Source organism: Manacus candei, unplaced genomic scaffold (genome assembly GCF_025592945.1).
Source record: "Manacus candei isolate 608988 ecotype Guabito, Panama unplaced genomic scaffold, ASM2559294v1 h1tg000049l, whole genome shotgun sequence".
NCBI lineage: Eukaryota > Metazoa > Chordata > Aves > Passeriformes > Pipridae > Manacus > Manacus candei.
The window spans coordinates 17,581,614-17,595,542 of record NW_026138097.1 but is presented as its reverse complement, the minus strand read 5'-3'; the positions used below and the strand labels follow the sequence as shown (position 1 = coordinate 17,595,542).

Genomic DNA, 13,929 nt, shown 5'->3' with positions numbered 1-13,929 from the left:
CAAAACAAACAAAAAAAGCTCACCCAGTAGTTCGGGTTACATTTGCTTGTTGCATGCATGTGCTAAAAGTAATGACCTGCCAGAAATTAATTCTTTCTGTAATTACTTGTTAAGATTGCATGATGATACAATCAGAACATATACAGTAGGAAGAAAAATACCATATTTTATGTGCTTGAGATGTCATCACTGGTTCCAAGTGAAATATGAAACACTAAACTGCAACCTTGCAGATAAATAGTTTGGTTTCCCACATACTTTACTCGAGGCACAACTGAAAATGCATATTAATATGATATTAACAATATATGGTTTTGTTTATTTCTATAAGGTTTTTTGGTGGAATTTTGCCTCATTAAATGAGGAAGGGAGAATGCAGTGGGTATGAGCACATCTTAACAGCTGTTCTTGAATTTTTAAAATTATGTAGAAAAAAATATTTCTTAGTACGTCTTAGGTCTATTTTAATGAGGCCTTCAGTGTGTTAAGTCAGAGCTGTGATTTTTGGACTGGGTTTTACAGATATCTTTCTGATCTTCATGCGCCTGGGGACCCAGCTTGGCAGTGCATTGGTGCTCAACATCAGTGGATTCTGCAGCTCATGCACAACTGTAAGGAGAGCTATGTTAAAGAACAAAAAGGCAAGGACACATTTTTATTTTAAATATATATATATCTATTTGACATTTAGGACTTTGGCATTGCCTTTTATTTGACAAGTACAGATGATATTTGGGTTTTTTCCCATCAATTTTGATAGCTTCCTACAAAGTTGAATGCTGACTTGTATTTTTTCTTTATTCTATTATAAAACCAAAACAGCAGTTGGAGTTTTCTTTTTGTTTGACTTATAACTTCTAAGCTTTTTACATGGAAAAAACATTAAATTTCAATCATTTATCTGTAGTTTACTGTCCTCTTGAAATATTTCTTTGAGGTCACATGAAGTTTGGATTGTTCTCTGAATCTACCAGTTAGATTTCTTTGTCATAAGACATGCTGTTAGTAAATAGATACACAGGAAATTGGGGCACAGTGGAATAATGTGTCATTTCTTGATATGCTGTGAATGATAATATGGTATTCTCTTGTTCTTTGTGTGCAGTTTCAAAATTCAGGTTACAGTGTTTGGGCACAGATCTGTGAGCTCGACAAATGGGATATTTAGACAATGTTATGTTAAGACCAATATGAGTACATAGTCATGTCTTTGCCAGCATTGCTCCTCAAAGTAGGTACTGCTTTCAGGTATGGCAGCAACTTAGCTACAAGTTAACATTAGCATATATGTTAACAAAAGAGACAAAAGAGAATAGGTGTAAGGCTGTTGGCCTGACCTATCTGTAGTAAAATCTGAAAATTGGATTTTCAAGTTAGAAAATTAGAAGCAGTGCCTTGTTTCTCAAGAAGTCTTACAGAATTTGCTGCTAGTTCTGAAATGATTAGGCATATTGGAATCTGGCGTCCCTTGGCTTATAGGTAACTCCCACATATAGTGTTAGTACATGCATATCCCAAACCAAATAAGGTGTTTTATTCTCAGAAACCGCAAAAATTTTACTGATTTGGAGCTGCAGCAGAAATGTGCTGTAAAATTGCTGCAGGAGGCTTGAACTCCATCACAGAGGTTGTGACATTAGGTATAGAGTTCACAGGGTGCATCACATATGACAGCAACATCAGTAAGTTTTAGCTTAAAAGTGTGCACTGGCTATCTTTGTTCCATTACACGGTGTGAAGTGCAGTGGAACCAACTGGAATACCAAATTGTTTTCCTGGCCTCTCAGTCAAAATTCAGAACGTTTGCAGAACCTCCCTGTCTTCTCTCCTCATCAAAACCCTGAGACACCACCACCAGCCTCACAAGATACAGTTAGCAGGAGCAAAAAAAACAGCCATGTTTAATAATTCTAAGTTTTCTCCTCTTGCTTGCAAATTGTTGTATAGGCATCTCTCAGCTTCTTAGTTAGAAAAATAAGGACATGAAGATACTTAGTGCTCGAGACTTTTGTTTTGCTAGTCTATATAATTTTGATATGCAGGCTCCAGTGAATGAGTGGAAAACATGTGTAAATTCCTAGATTTATCTTGAAAAATCTCAGCCTTTTTGGTATTTTTCTTGCAACAAATCTGCTTACCTCAGCCTTACTTTCAAAGGGGCTATTATGTTAGCAGCTTTGTTTGGCTCACAAAAGAGGGAATTTAAAAAACTTGAATGCCCAGTAAATGCATGTATCAATAGTTAGTATTTTATGCATGTATGAAAGAAATGCTAATATGACTTTTATTAAAAAGTTCATCAACTTTCAATAGCTTTCTTCCAGCCTTCTATGTGGTCCTTATTGATTGTAGGTTTTTGTACAGATTTTAAAATTCTCAATCTTAGTTGATTTAACTTCTCACTTAGTACCTAGTAGGACAAAGGAAAGTTGCTAAGCTTGATTTTTCCTTTCCATAGATCTTTAATTTTGGCATACACCAGATGGGAGATGGAAAAAAGAAAACTCAGAAAGATTGGTTTTGACTGCCAAGTAGAACAATGCTGATTGTGATCAGAGACATGGAATGTGTTTTAATCTACTTTAACAGATGTATACTTCTCAAACAGGAAAAGTGTGGAGTTTTATTCATGGATATCAATTTTGTTATGCAAGACTTTGGGGCATATAATCAATTTCAACAAGTCACAAATGTTATTTATATGTTCATAAATTCATAGACTCTTTTTGAGAGAAAATATTAATTAATTTTCAAACATTTAATTCCTCCACTTAATACCGGCTTCCTAAAAAGATTTTTTTTTTTTGTATATCAAGCATTTGAAGGAAGAGGTGAGTCATAAAGCTGATTCTCCAATGAGAAGGGCATTAAATTTTTTTCTAGGTTTCCCTTTTTGACGGGGTAATGAAAATGGTTTCTAGCAGATGGCAGTCTTCATATTGCATATGCTGGAATAAGCAGACAGCGATTATGGTTCCACCTTGAGCATACCAACTATTTCTGGCTATTCTTACCTTAGTTCTTCTGCCAACTGAATGTATGCATTCAAATCGCCTAAATCAAAACTTTTCAGCGTAGTAAACTTAAACCTAAGTAGCAGATTGTATCCATTTTTGCATTTGTGCACAATTTTTCAGCTTTCAACTGAGCTTGTGCCAAAGCATTTTGCTGCTATTTTATTAGGTTTCAAACAGAACTGTGCTTTGAGTCACTACACATGAATTTTACTACTTGAAGTGCATTTGGAATTAGACAAGAGTCTCTTGCTATTTCTTACCTGGATAAGTTGTGGGGTTTGTTTTTTTTATTTTTTGAAAACCATTAGGCATTCTGGACAGGATCTTTGTAGCTGATTGTCAAATAGTAAATATTCTCTAAAGAATTTATTTGCTGGCCATGATGTGTTCAGGAAGGAGAGGTTAAGTTTGAGATTATTTTATCGCAATCCTAAGTGAATTCTGAGGAGAATGTACTCCAAATTTAGTCAGTAATATGATAAGCCAACAGTGTGTTCTGTGGGACAGAATCGTTCCAGTTGTCTCTGCATAGCTAGAAGGCTGACTCATTCATTAGTCATCTCAATTGAAATAATTTCATTTTCTTATACAGAAATAGCATCTTCTATCTTCTGTAAGAGATTTGGTGACATATCATCTCATCCAGACCAATACTCATGGCAGTCAGGAAAAATCCCCAATACTGACAAGAATTAAATCTAGTTTTCTATATCCTCTGTGGGATCTTCATCTAATAATTGTCCTCTTATTAATAGCTGCACTTTCAAGGGTGTCCTAGTTGAAGGAGAAGAATGAGCTAATTTAGATGCTGTTGGAAGGAGCTATCAGAAAATTGTGTATTAGAGATGTATTTAAATAAATGTTTGGTTTGGGTTTATATCTATTTTTCATCTGAGTGTGTGAATCCTTCGGTCTCAGTAGTACTATAACATGAAAAGTTTTTTAAAAAAACAAACCTCTGTGCTTGGATATTACTAGAGATTAATTCCACTTTGTATAAATACTCAGCAGTTGTAATGATGTCCTGAAAGTACAAAGTATCATAGTGCCATAACATAGAACAATCTCTGATGGAACCGGAAAGAAGAAACTGTGGCAAGTTCACAGAGCTGTAATGATCCTGGAGTTCTCTTTCAGAATTTTTTTCAGGGATTAGCAGAAGTCTTGCATGTTTCAAATGCTGTCTGTTTTCAGTTAATCCCACTTGTGTTAATACTATTTCCAAAAACTGGAAGGGTATATCAAGCTGTGCCAAGCTTTGTCAAATAATTTGGCAGTGTGACTTAAAAAGCTGACAACTACCAACAGCAAATTATTCAGTTGGATCTTTCCTTTGATTTTAATAGACATTTATTAATCATAATAGATGCAGTAATCTGATCATTAGTTAATTGGCTGCATTTATTTCTGTGACTACAAGTAGGATGGGGGATTCTCTCAAGTCCTGTGTGTGATGTACTTTACAGCAGTGCTTTGGAGTCTGTTATTTCTCTTGAGGAATAGCTCTGTATGCATGTGAACATACTGTTTCCCCTCAGTCTAAACAACCCTGTTGGTTTGCTGATTAGTCTTGCATTATGTAGGTTAACATTTCGTTATGTGCTAAGATGTGGCTGTTGTTACTCACCCATTGTTGCCTTTAGCCTATCTATTTCTTGTTCCCTGTAGCCATAGCAGACCTTCCTCAATTATGAGGTAAAAAAGTACAGGCAGATGATGTTCATGTTATGTGAAACTGTTTGAATCCAAGCCCACAGGTTTTAAGTAGTGAGCGAAAATGCAGATATGACAGCAGATCAAAATTTCTCCTGCTCTGAAGCATGAGTAACCAAGACAAAGAGACCAAATAGCATAGCCAAAGTCAGTAAAAGCGTGAGGCAGTACAAGGTATACCCAAATCATAAAGTTCCCATGCTCCTCTCCTTATATTAAGCCACTCTCCTGCTTCTCTGGTGGTCAGATTCTTCCATTAAAGGTGCAGCTGTAGATATGGGACCCATGTGCAACTGACTGGAGCTCTAGGTCTGCTGATGTAAATATGTAGGTTTGTTACATTAAGTAAAAAACTTAAAAAGTTAATCTGCCTTACTCATTGAATAGAAAGTTGTGCTTTTTTATTGTGTTTTATGAAGTTATTTCCTGAAGCATAGACGAATTCCTTTTATGAATCCGGTCACATCCTGCTGGTTTTGTCCCCTGGAAGGACCTGAAGTAGGTAAATAGAGATAGCTGCAGTTACTTAGTATGTAGATATGTTAGAGAGAAGGAGATGCTTGAGACTGAATAAACTGGAAAAAGAGCATTTTTTCAGGCCGTGAATATTAAGTTAACAGAGAAGAGCATATGTTCACTCAAAACAGTACTTATTAAATCTCTAATAAGAGATATTTGAATTATAAACTGAATTGTATGTTAGTATTTTTTATGCCTTGTATTGGCTAAAGTCTGAATTGCTGCTTCTGAACTTTAAACTTATGATTTGTGGGAGTCTAGGGACTTTTAAGTCTGGTACCTGGATACTAAATGGCTTCCTTCAATTAAGATTTTACATATTCGTAATTTTTAACTTTATTTTGCAATTCCTCTATCATTAGGACATAATTGTAGTTTTTCACTGTGGTTTATGCTTCCCAGACTGACTTGTTTGAGTGCAGGAAACATGCAGAATATAATGACGTAAAATGACATGAAAATAAATGTAAATAAATGAGGTTTAGTTTAAAATTTGCCTGGGGTACTGGGCAGATAGCCAAAATGAGTTAAGCAACGGAATTCTTAATGTGAGTATCAGGGATACAAGCTATGGAAGTTAAGCCTGTTTTCTGTGTGGCCAGTGGTTGTTTGCTTAGACTTTAATAGTGGCTTAGTAGGTTTCATGATCCTTTGAACTAAAATGGATGAGGATTCCCATCCAGTTTTCATCAAACTGGCTGAGAAAGCCTTCGTTTCCTAACAGGTTGTTGCAAACTTTAGGTCACACTTTTACAAATTCATATTAAAACAACTTTTGCCAATACCTTTGATGGTAATTCTTTCAGTGACCTAAATCTGTGAGGTAGGTACCATGTAATGGTGTTGCAAATAAGCTACCTGTTAATACCCATTAGAAACTAAAACTGTAAATGAAAAGACTGATATGGTTGTGGTGTGATCTTTTTTCTGCCTTTTGGGTTGCAAAATATTCAACCTATTAAAGTTCCGAAAATGAAGCCAGCTTTCCAAACAGGAATATGCTAGTTCAGTCACTGTGATTTTTATTTGCTTTTTAGTTCTTATTGCTGGAAAAAAGTATTATTTTTGCAGAGCTGAGTATGATGCACAGCTCTCCAGATATTGTAAAAAACTATGCAGGGTTTTTCTGTGCCAGAGTAGCAGCAGCTGTACGTAGTGTGAAGGAGATAAATGTATGCTTAAACCATGTTGCTCTTTCTTCTGTGCCACACTGAGATTCTATTCACCTTGCAATGAATGATCCATCTTTGTTAGATCAGACAGGCCAGCAAGGCTTGTGTCAAAAGGGCCTTTTCAATTTGTTATCCTAGCAGCTGGTTCTCTTCCATTGCCTTTGCTTACTGTACATCTGGAAGAAGAATTCTTGCAGCTGGGAGCCATTTCATGTCTAAACCACATCCCCTGTCCATAGCAGAAATACCCTTTTGACAGCAGATGTCAAGCAAACCCTTAATGGGTTATTAATTAAAAAAAAAAAAAGAGAGAGAGAATAAAAATTGATCAATGCAAAAATTAACAGTGGAATCATTTTCCTCTTTTACCACCCATATTTGTAACTTTAGTGCTATTTAGAAATTTTAGTAGAAGCTGACTTGATTAGTAGTGCAGGGGGCATTCGTATTTTATATATTATTTTAAATAATACTTAAGTATTATAAAGACAGTAAATACTGTGATTAAAAAGCAGCACAGGTAGCTTACAATCAAAATTTAAAAGGTTAGTATTACTGAACATAAAGTGAAACTCTTCTTATCTTCTGAAGGTAAAGTGAAGCTCTTCAGTGGCCAGAATTTTACTTTTATGTCCACCCTAGCCTTTTAAGTCCTTATTTGGGCAATTAAGTTGAAGTGAGTTGTTTTGAAAGGTGCTGATGATTTTAATGTCCGCTGGAGCTAGTGCTAGTAAAATGACATAATTTTTATTTATGTGCTAAACTTGAAGTATTTGGCTCTTGCTTCAGTATTTTTTGGCCTGAAGGACAGACAGTAAGCCTTATCCTTAGGCTGTTAAATACTTAGAACACCACTAGGATGGATATGCCCAATTACCCTTTTTGTGGTAAACTGGAAAACAGTTTCATTGTAAATATGTTTTCTATAATCAAGACTAGCCTTAAGATTTAAAAAAAAGCATCAATTTTTAAATGTATTCCAAAAACATATTTTGTGTGCATCAATTTTAATCTTCTGCACTCATGTCTTTTTCTTTTTAGAAAAACAACCCATTTTCTTTTTGATCTCTTAGAAGTGTCAAATCCCTATAAAATGTAATGTTAGAAAGAAAAAGTACTCAAGAAAAAGAATAAAATGCAGTCATTCATCTGTTGAGCAGGTTAATTTTTCAGTAATTTCTCCTGCTTGCCTAATTTCTTGCCTAGACAAATTGAAATGCTCAATGTGGTGTCCTTGAAAGGAATCTTATCCTGGTTGTGTCGGTGCAGGCTCCAGGCACTGTGTGTTTGGTCAGCAAGCAACAGTGGGTGGTCAGGCTGTAGCACAGGACAAGGGCCCGCTGTGCACAGGAAAAAATGTTCAAAGGTGTTTAAGGCTGGTAAGGAAGTCTGCCGCCCTTCAGAGAGTCCGGAGGCTATAGATCAGCCTTCCCTCACTATTGTAGCCTGTGAGAAAATTCACTATAAGATACATAATGGATGAGAAAATACAGTAACTGTATTCACCTGGTTGCACATCTGTAGGGTCTTTTTTTTTTTTAGTTTGATATTTCTCATATATATGGTGTATATGAGCAAGTCTGTGTAATGACAAATGTTTGAATTACCATGGAAAATCTCACTGAAAAATCATTTAACCTAAGGTTGGTCACTTGTTAACAAATTTTCTTTGTCACTTCAGAAAGTACTGGCACTATATTATCCCCTGATCACTAGCAGCTTTTGTAAAAAGCTTTACTGAATGTCACATAATTATGCACTGGAGTGGCAGAATTGCAGAGTGGCTGAGGTGGGTTACAGAAGGGATTCAAGAGGCGTGTGACTCCCACGAGAAAAACTTCCACCTGCCAGACTGCAAGGGGAAAAAAAACAGGCAGAGTTGTGGAGCGTCAGATATTGCAAAACAATTTTTATTCTCAGTTTAGTAATAGTTAAACAATATGAAAATGAAGCAGCTTTTAAAAGTTTATATCATTGACTGGTTTGCGTATCATGGAAAAATTTATTTTAGGCAAATTTCATGTTAGTCATCTTTTTAATGGAGGTTGTAACAGCTGCATGCAAAGAGCATGCAGGTAACATTCCAGAAAATGGTGTCAAGGTTTGTACATGAGCTATAGGTACTGTAGGAACAGTAGAACCCTCTAGTAACTCCAGTACTGATAAGCCTGCAATTAGGAGTCAGCACAGGTGACTTTTGATTTATAGAAAACGAAAACACAAATTAGATAAATAACATCAAAAAGAATTGTGCTTTTTTTTTTGTTCTCTAGATCCTTATTTTGGTGAGATCTTACTGTGCTAGAACAGAAGAGATGTGAACAAAACTGCTGAAATATTTTTATTTCACGCAGTGTCTGAATGTACACATTCAAAATACCTGTACAAAAAGTTGAAAACCTGTACTTTTTTCAAAAAAAAAATAAAAAATTAAGGCAGTTTTAAGCTCCTTAAAATTTTGTATTTGATCTTCTTGTGAATGTACAGTTTTAAATGTAATAAGGCATTAATTATACTTATGGTTTGTGATGACTGTTTGGTAGAAGAAGAAAATGTAGTACATTTATTTTTCCTGTGTTTCCTTGGTTAAATATATACTTGGCACTGGAGTCACTGACATATACACTCCATGTAGATGCTGTATTTTGGAAAAAATTACTTTTGTAACTTCAAAGATGCAGTGTATTATTTAAAAGTAGAGATCTACCAGGAATACTTTGTTCATGCTGTTTATACTTCTTAAAACCTTTTAGCACAGTAAAAAGTTAATTTCTTGAAACTGTAGATTGTTGCTGTCCTATATTCAGGATCTAGGAATGTAAAAATAGTACACAAATCACATAGTGAATGGGCAGTAAATTACTATTTGGTTAGTTTATTTAGGTTTATAAATATTATTGTCTACAGTCCCTACTACTGTTAATTCATTGTATTACATTATGCTGCTAAATTTAAGCTGCTGGCTCCAGAGAGGGAACAAGTTGGGATAGAAGAAAAATTGTTTGTAAGTTAACTCTCACTTTTTTTACAAGATTTATGCATTGATGTGCAGTCTTTAAGCGCTATCTTCTGGTAGGGTGAAAGCAAGATCAGCTTCGCTAATGTAGTCCAGATGTTTATTAGTCCTGAGGGTATAAGAGCTGTTGTAGTTCCCTGCTGCTGTGTTGTACTTGCTTGTAATGCTAGACAACCAATTAAGAAATTAGTTCATGTTAAACTTTCTTTTCCTGGTACGCCTGCAAACTGATGATGTGGTTTTTCTGGTGGAACAAGAAAAGTGTTCTTTACATGTTTTCTGTTACTGGTGAATACATAAATCATTTGGACTGCAAGGGGTTAGTGTATCAGCAGCAATATAGAATTTTCAAGTTTTCACATACCTTGAGCAAATGGTTTTAATTGAACTAATTCGTATTAAGATATTTTGGTAAGTGTGTCTGTTTTTCTTAATTCTGAGGTTTAATTGGCACTGTCATTTTTAGAGACCATCTGTTTACAAGACATTCCTCATATTATCAAGATGTCTGAAAGCTGAGAACTTAAATTCTATGCAGAGAGATTAACTTTTTTGTTATAATTTTTGTGAAAATAACATTGCTATACTCTTTATTTGTTTTTGTTGTTGTTTGTTTGGGGTTTTTTATAATGTATGTTTTAAATAGCAATGCCTGTGACAATTCTGACTTGGTCTTCTTGGCATACTTTCTCCCCTCCCACCCCCCAAATAAAATGCGGATATGTTGAATCTCAGTCAAATGCTCTTGGAAGCCCATGAACTATGAGAGACACTGAATTTCTGAGGGTCTTCTACAATTTTCTTTTTATTCTGTGTAGGATTTCTATAAGATATTGAATGTGTGGGTTTTTTACTCTGGAAAGGAATCAAGTTGATTTGGTTTTACTTCATTCTGTAAGGTTGCTGGATTGTTTTCATGGATGTCAATTACTGCAAAACTTTAGTTTTTTAATTTCTCATTAGTTTGTATTTTTAGTTCTTTTAAAAGGAAAAGTCTTTCCACAAATTCTTGTTAAAACTCACTGTAGATCTTATCTGTGGTGACAGTGGAAAATACACTTGAATCACTGCAGTGGATTCTGTGTTCTGAAAACTCATCAGTTTTAAAGATATCATAAATATGAGTTGTGTTTAATAAGTGGTGCAGGAGTTAGTCATTAGAATCATAACACAGCCTAAAGATAAAAAGGATGGGTTCACCAAGTCAGTTAATTGTGTCAATCACAATTGTGAACAATGTAGCAAATTGGATCTATTTACTTAGGTGTCTTATAGTATGAACAGTAATAAAAAGAATGGAGGAACCAACAGTTATCTTGGTAATGACAATGCCATGGAGAAAGGCCACAGGACATTTCTTTAAAGGCCTTTGTAGGAGGAAGAACTTCTTTCAAAATGAACTAAAACCCAATACTGTCACCTATTGGAAGTTTGTGATAAGTTTCACAATACTTAGTATTGCTCTTTAAGACCCAGCTGTTGAAGTAAAATGACTAGGTATATCTTTTCAGCCATGCTAGTCTGACACCAGCATAAATTTAAAATAAATGTGCTTTGAGACCTTTTTACTTTGTGTTACTCTTGAATCTGAGTATTGCAGTGTTACAGCTGGTGCTCTTCCTCTGTGGCCTTCCTATTATTTTAAATGAATGTAGGTATCGCTGGAAAAGATCAACAATATAAACTCAAATGCTAAGATTCTCACTACAAAATTTAGTGTGAATTTTCAGAGTAGTTTCATCTCAATATAAGAGAGGATTTTTTTGCCATGAGAACAATCAATCACTGAAGTAACCTCCCCAGGGACGTTTTAGAGTTCCCATCACTGGAGGTTTTCAAGATGAAATTGCACAGGGTGCTAGATAATCTCACCTTGGTTCCCTTTCCCATGAAAGGTTAGACCAGATGATCTTCTGAGATTATTTACAACCTGGACTGTTGTATAATTCTGTGAATTGTGATCAATTTAAATTTAGTTGTTACAGCTCAGTTGGGCAATGCTGAAATAATTTTTGATGGATAATTTCAGAAATGTATCTATTTTGAGAAATGCATAAAGCAGCATTATTCTTATGTGGTTGTTTTTCCAAAATGCATGTTAGACTCCAAGTATCCACCTCCATCAGATTAAATCATTGCTTAGGGCTTGCAAGTAGTGACCTACATATGGAGAGGCACCCAAAGAAAAAAAAATTGTTTGATACACTGGAAAATATTTTATGGGTTTGTAGATAAGTAAGGGGTGCTTTACAGACACATGCAAACATACAGTGCCATTAGTTCATCTGCTTCATGATGGATGGATTCTTTATACTTGAACTCCGTAGAGGTCAAACAGCTAAATAAGAGTTGAACACTCTGCCTTTAACTGCTTCAACTGGACACACAAGAAACTTTTGCTGTTGAAAAGTGTATTTAGAACATACACCAGAAAAAAAGCATGGGCTGTGTCACTTAATGCATAAATACATATTTATCCATAACTTTCATCAGCTAATTAAAAACACAGAAACATACAGACCAAAGAATGGTATTTTCCACATGGTACTTTTGGTTTTGGCTTTGCTACAGGAATCAGTAGTAGTATTATTGAACTGTGTTAATATATGTGAACAGTCAAGATTAAGAATGTTTTTGTAAGATAACTTTTGCATCAGTAAATTAAATTAGAATTCCACATGCAGCATGCAATTTCATGTCAACTAATATGCAAAATTATTCTAACTTCTGGGGTTTTTTTCCCCTATCTCTAGGCAATTCATTGCTCCACAGCCCCATGTTAGACCTGGAAAGTGATGTCCGTCCACCACCAATTGGCCATCTCAGTCAAACTGCGTCACTGAAAAGGGGCAGCAGCTTTCAGTCTGGCCGTGATGATGGTAGGCATCTGTTTTATTTGAAAAATCAAAGTTGCAACCCCAGTGTCCAGTGTATGGTGTAGCCAAAAAAACCACAAAAAAACCCAGAAACCCTGTGTGTTTGTTTTAGTTTGTTACCAAATACAAGTCTTTCTTCTCGTATGTTACTGTTGCTTACTAAAGGGGTCCTCTGTGTTTTTTGCAAGCAAAGAGCAATTCGTAGTCAAAATTTGCTTCTTGAAATGTAGTTAAAATAATAAAAGTCTTTCTTCTACAAAACCAGAATTATTTTTTTTTATGCATAGCCACCTATGGCCTACTACCTTTTGCTAGTTTTATACCTTTTGCATGTTTGCTAAGATGGTTCTCCTTGCATTTGCACCTTATGTGACTTCACATATCTGGCTCTCCAATTATCCAGACCCAGAAAGGGAAACAAAGTGTGTGACTAAACTCAAGCAATCTGTCTGTCCACAACCATCTGAGTCCTTATGTGTCTTAAGTGTCCTCAACACCCTTTCCAAACAACTTCATCTCAGGAGTCTTTCAATGGTGACATCACAGGAGACAGAAAACATGTTTTTCACAGAATAGATAATTTCTTACTGAAGTACTGTTTTACAGAAAGCAAGTTTTTATGAAGAAATTTCTGGGTTTGGTCTGCTTTGATGTTACTCCTCTCCCCGTTCTGTCAACTTCCTTGAAAAAACATCTATAAATATGGTTGTGGGAGTTCCTTCCAAAAAGAGGAATGAAGGGAAAGGAATCTTTCAAGAACGTAGAATGAAGAATAATAAGAATTCTACATTCTTGTGCTGCCATGCACATACAAGACAATTATATTGTCACAGTTTGTGGTTGAATGATTGTCTTTCAAAAAGTGAATTACACAGACTCTTCAATGAAAATATACTTGTATACTGAATAATTACACTACTGTCTTACTGTTACCCTTGTCATTTCTCATCCCAAAGCCTCAAATGAAGTTGATTAACAAGTCTTACAAAGCAAAACAGTAAATTATTGGTTGTTTTTGAATACCGTCCACTAACAATATGCGTGCCACGCTTAATGTAGCAAACAAATCCAAAATCCAGTTTATTTTTAACTTGTTTGAATTCTCTTGCAAGAGCAGAGACTTGTATGGCAGGAAATTCTGCTTCAATCAGTTACCTTTGCTTTTAGAGTATTAGTTATGGATCTATTATCTCTTACAAACTGGTAAAGGTAAGTTTTCGGCAAGTTTTGTGTATTCTGTAGCCACCAGTTTAAACGAAGATTCAAAGGAAAACTGTAAGGATTGGAGCACTATAATAATTCACCCCAAAGACCCTACAGTTAGAATGATTTACCTCCAAGTTGAGTTCCTTGGTGCTTAGGTGCACATGACTGATGCATGCGAAGGAGCAGTTGGAAGCTCTGCCATCCTTGCTCTTCTCTGAGTGCAGAGACAAAGAAAACCAACCAATACCTATGCAAGAGCTGCCATTCCAAATGTGCCATGATGTGCTCTGGTTTTGGGTCGCTTGTGGATCTTTTTTTTTTAGTAGATTTGAGGAATGGCATCTCTGGACTGTTTTGGTGTGTTTGGGTTTTTTTGTCCAATGTGTTTGACAGTGGTTGTCCAAGAGATT

The 13,929-nt window shown here is 35.5% G+C and overlaps 1 protein-coding gene across 4 annotated transcripts in view; it reads left to right on the top strand.

The window, feature by feature from the left end:
* The window catches only part of EXOC2 (exocyst complex component 2), a 124,923-nt gene that overhangs the window by 51,162 nt on the left and 59,832 nt on the right, over positions 1-13,929 (top strand). For all 4 annotated transcript variants that reach the window (XM_051799511.1, XM_051799508.1, XM_051799509.1 and 1 more), the window contains 2 exons: positions 523-641; positions 12,191-12,316. In XM_051799511.1, coding sequence (XP_051655471.1) covers positions 523-641; positions 12,191-12,316 — 245 coding nt within the window. The remainder of the gene's footprint in view (positions 1-522; positions 642-12,190; positions 12,317-13,929) is intronic.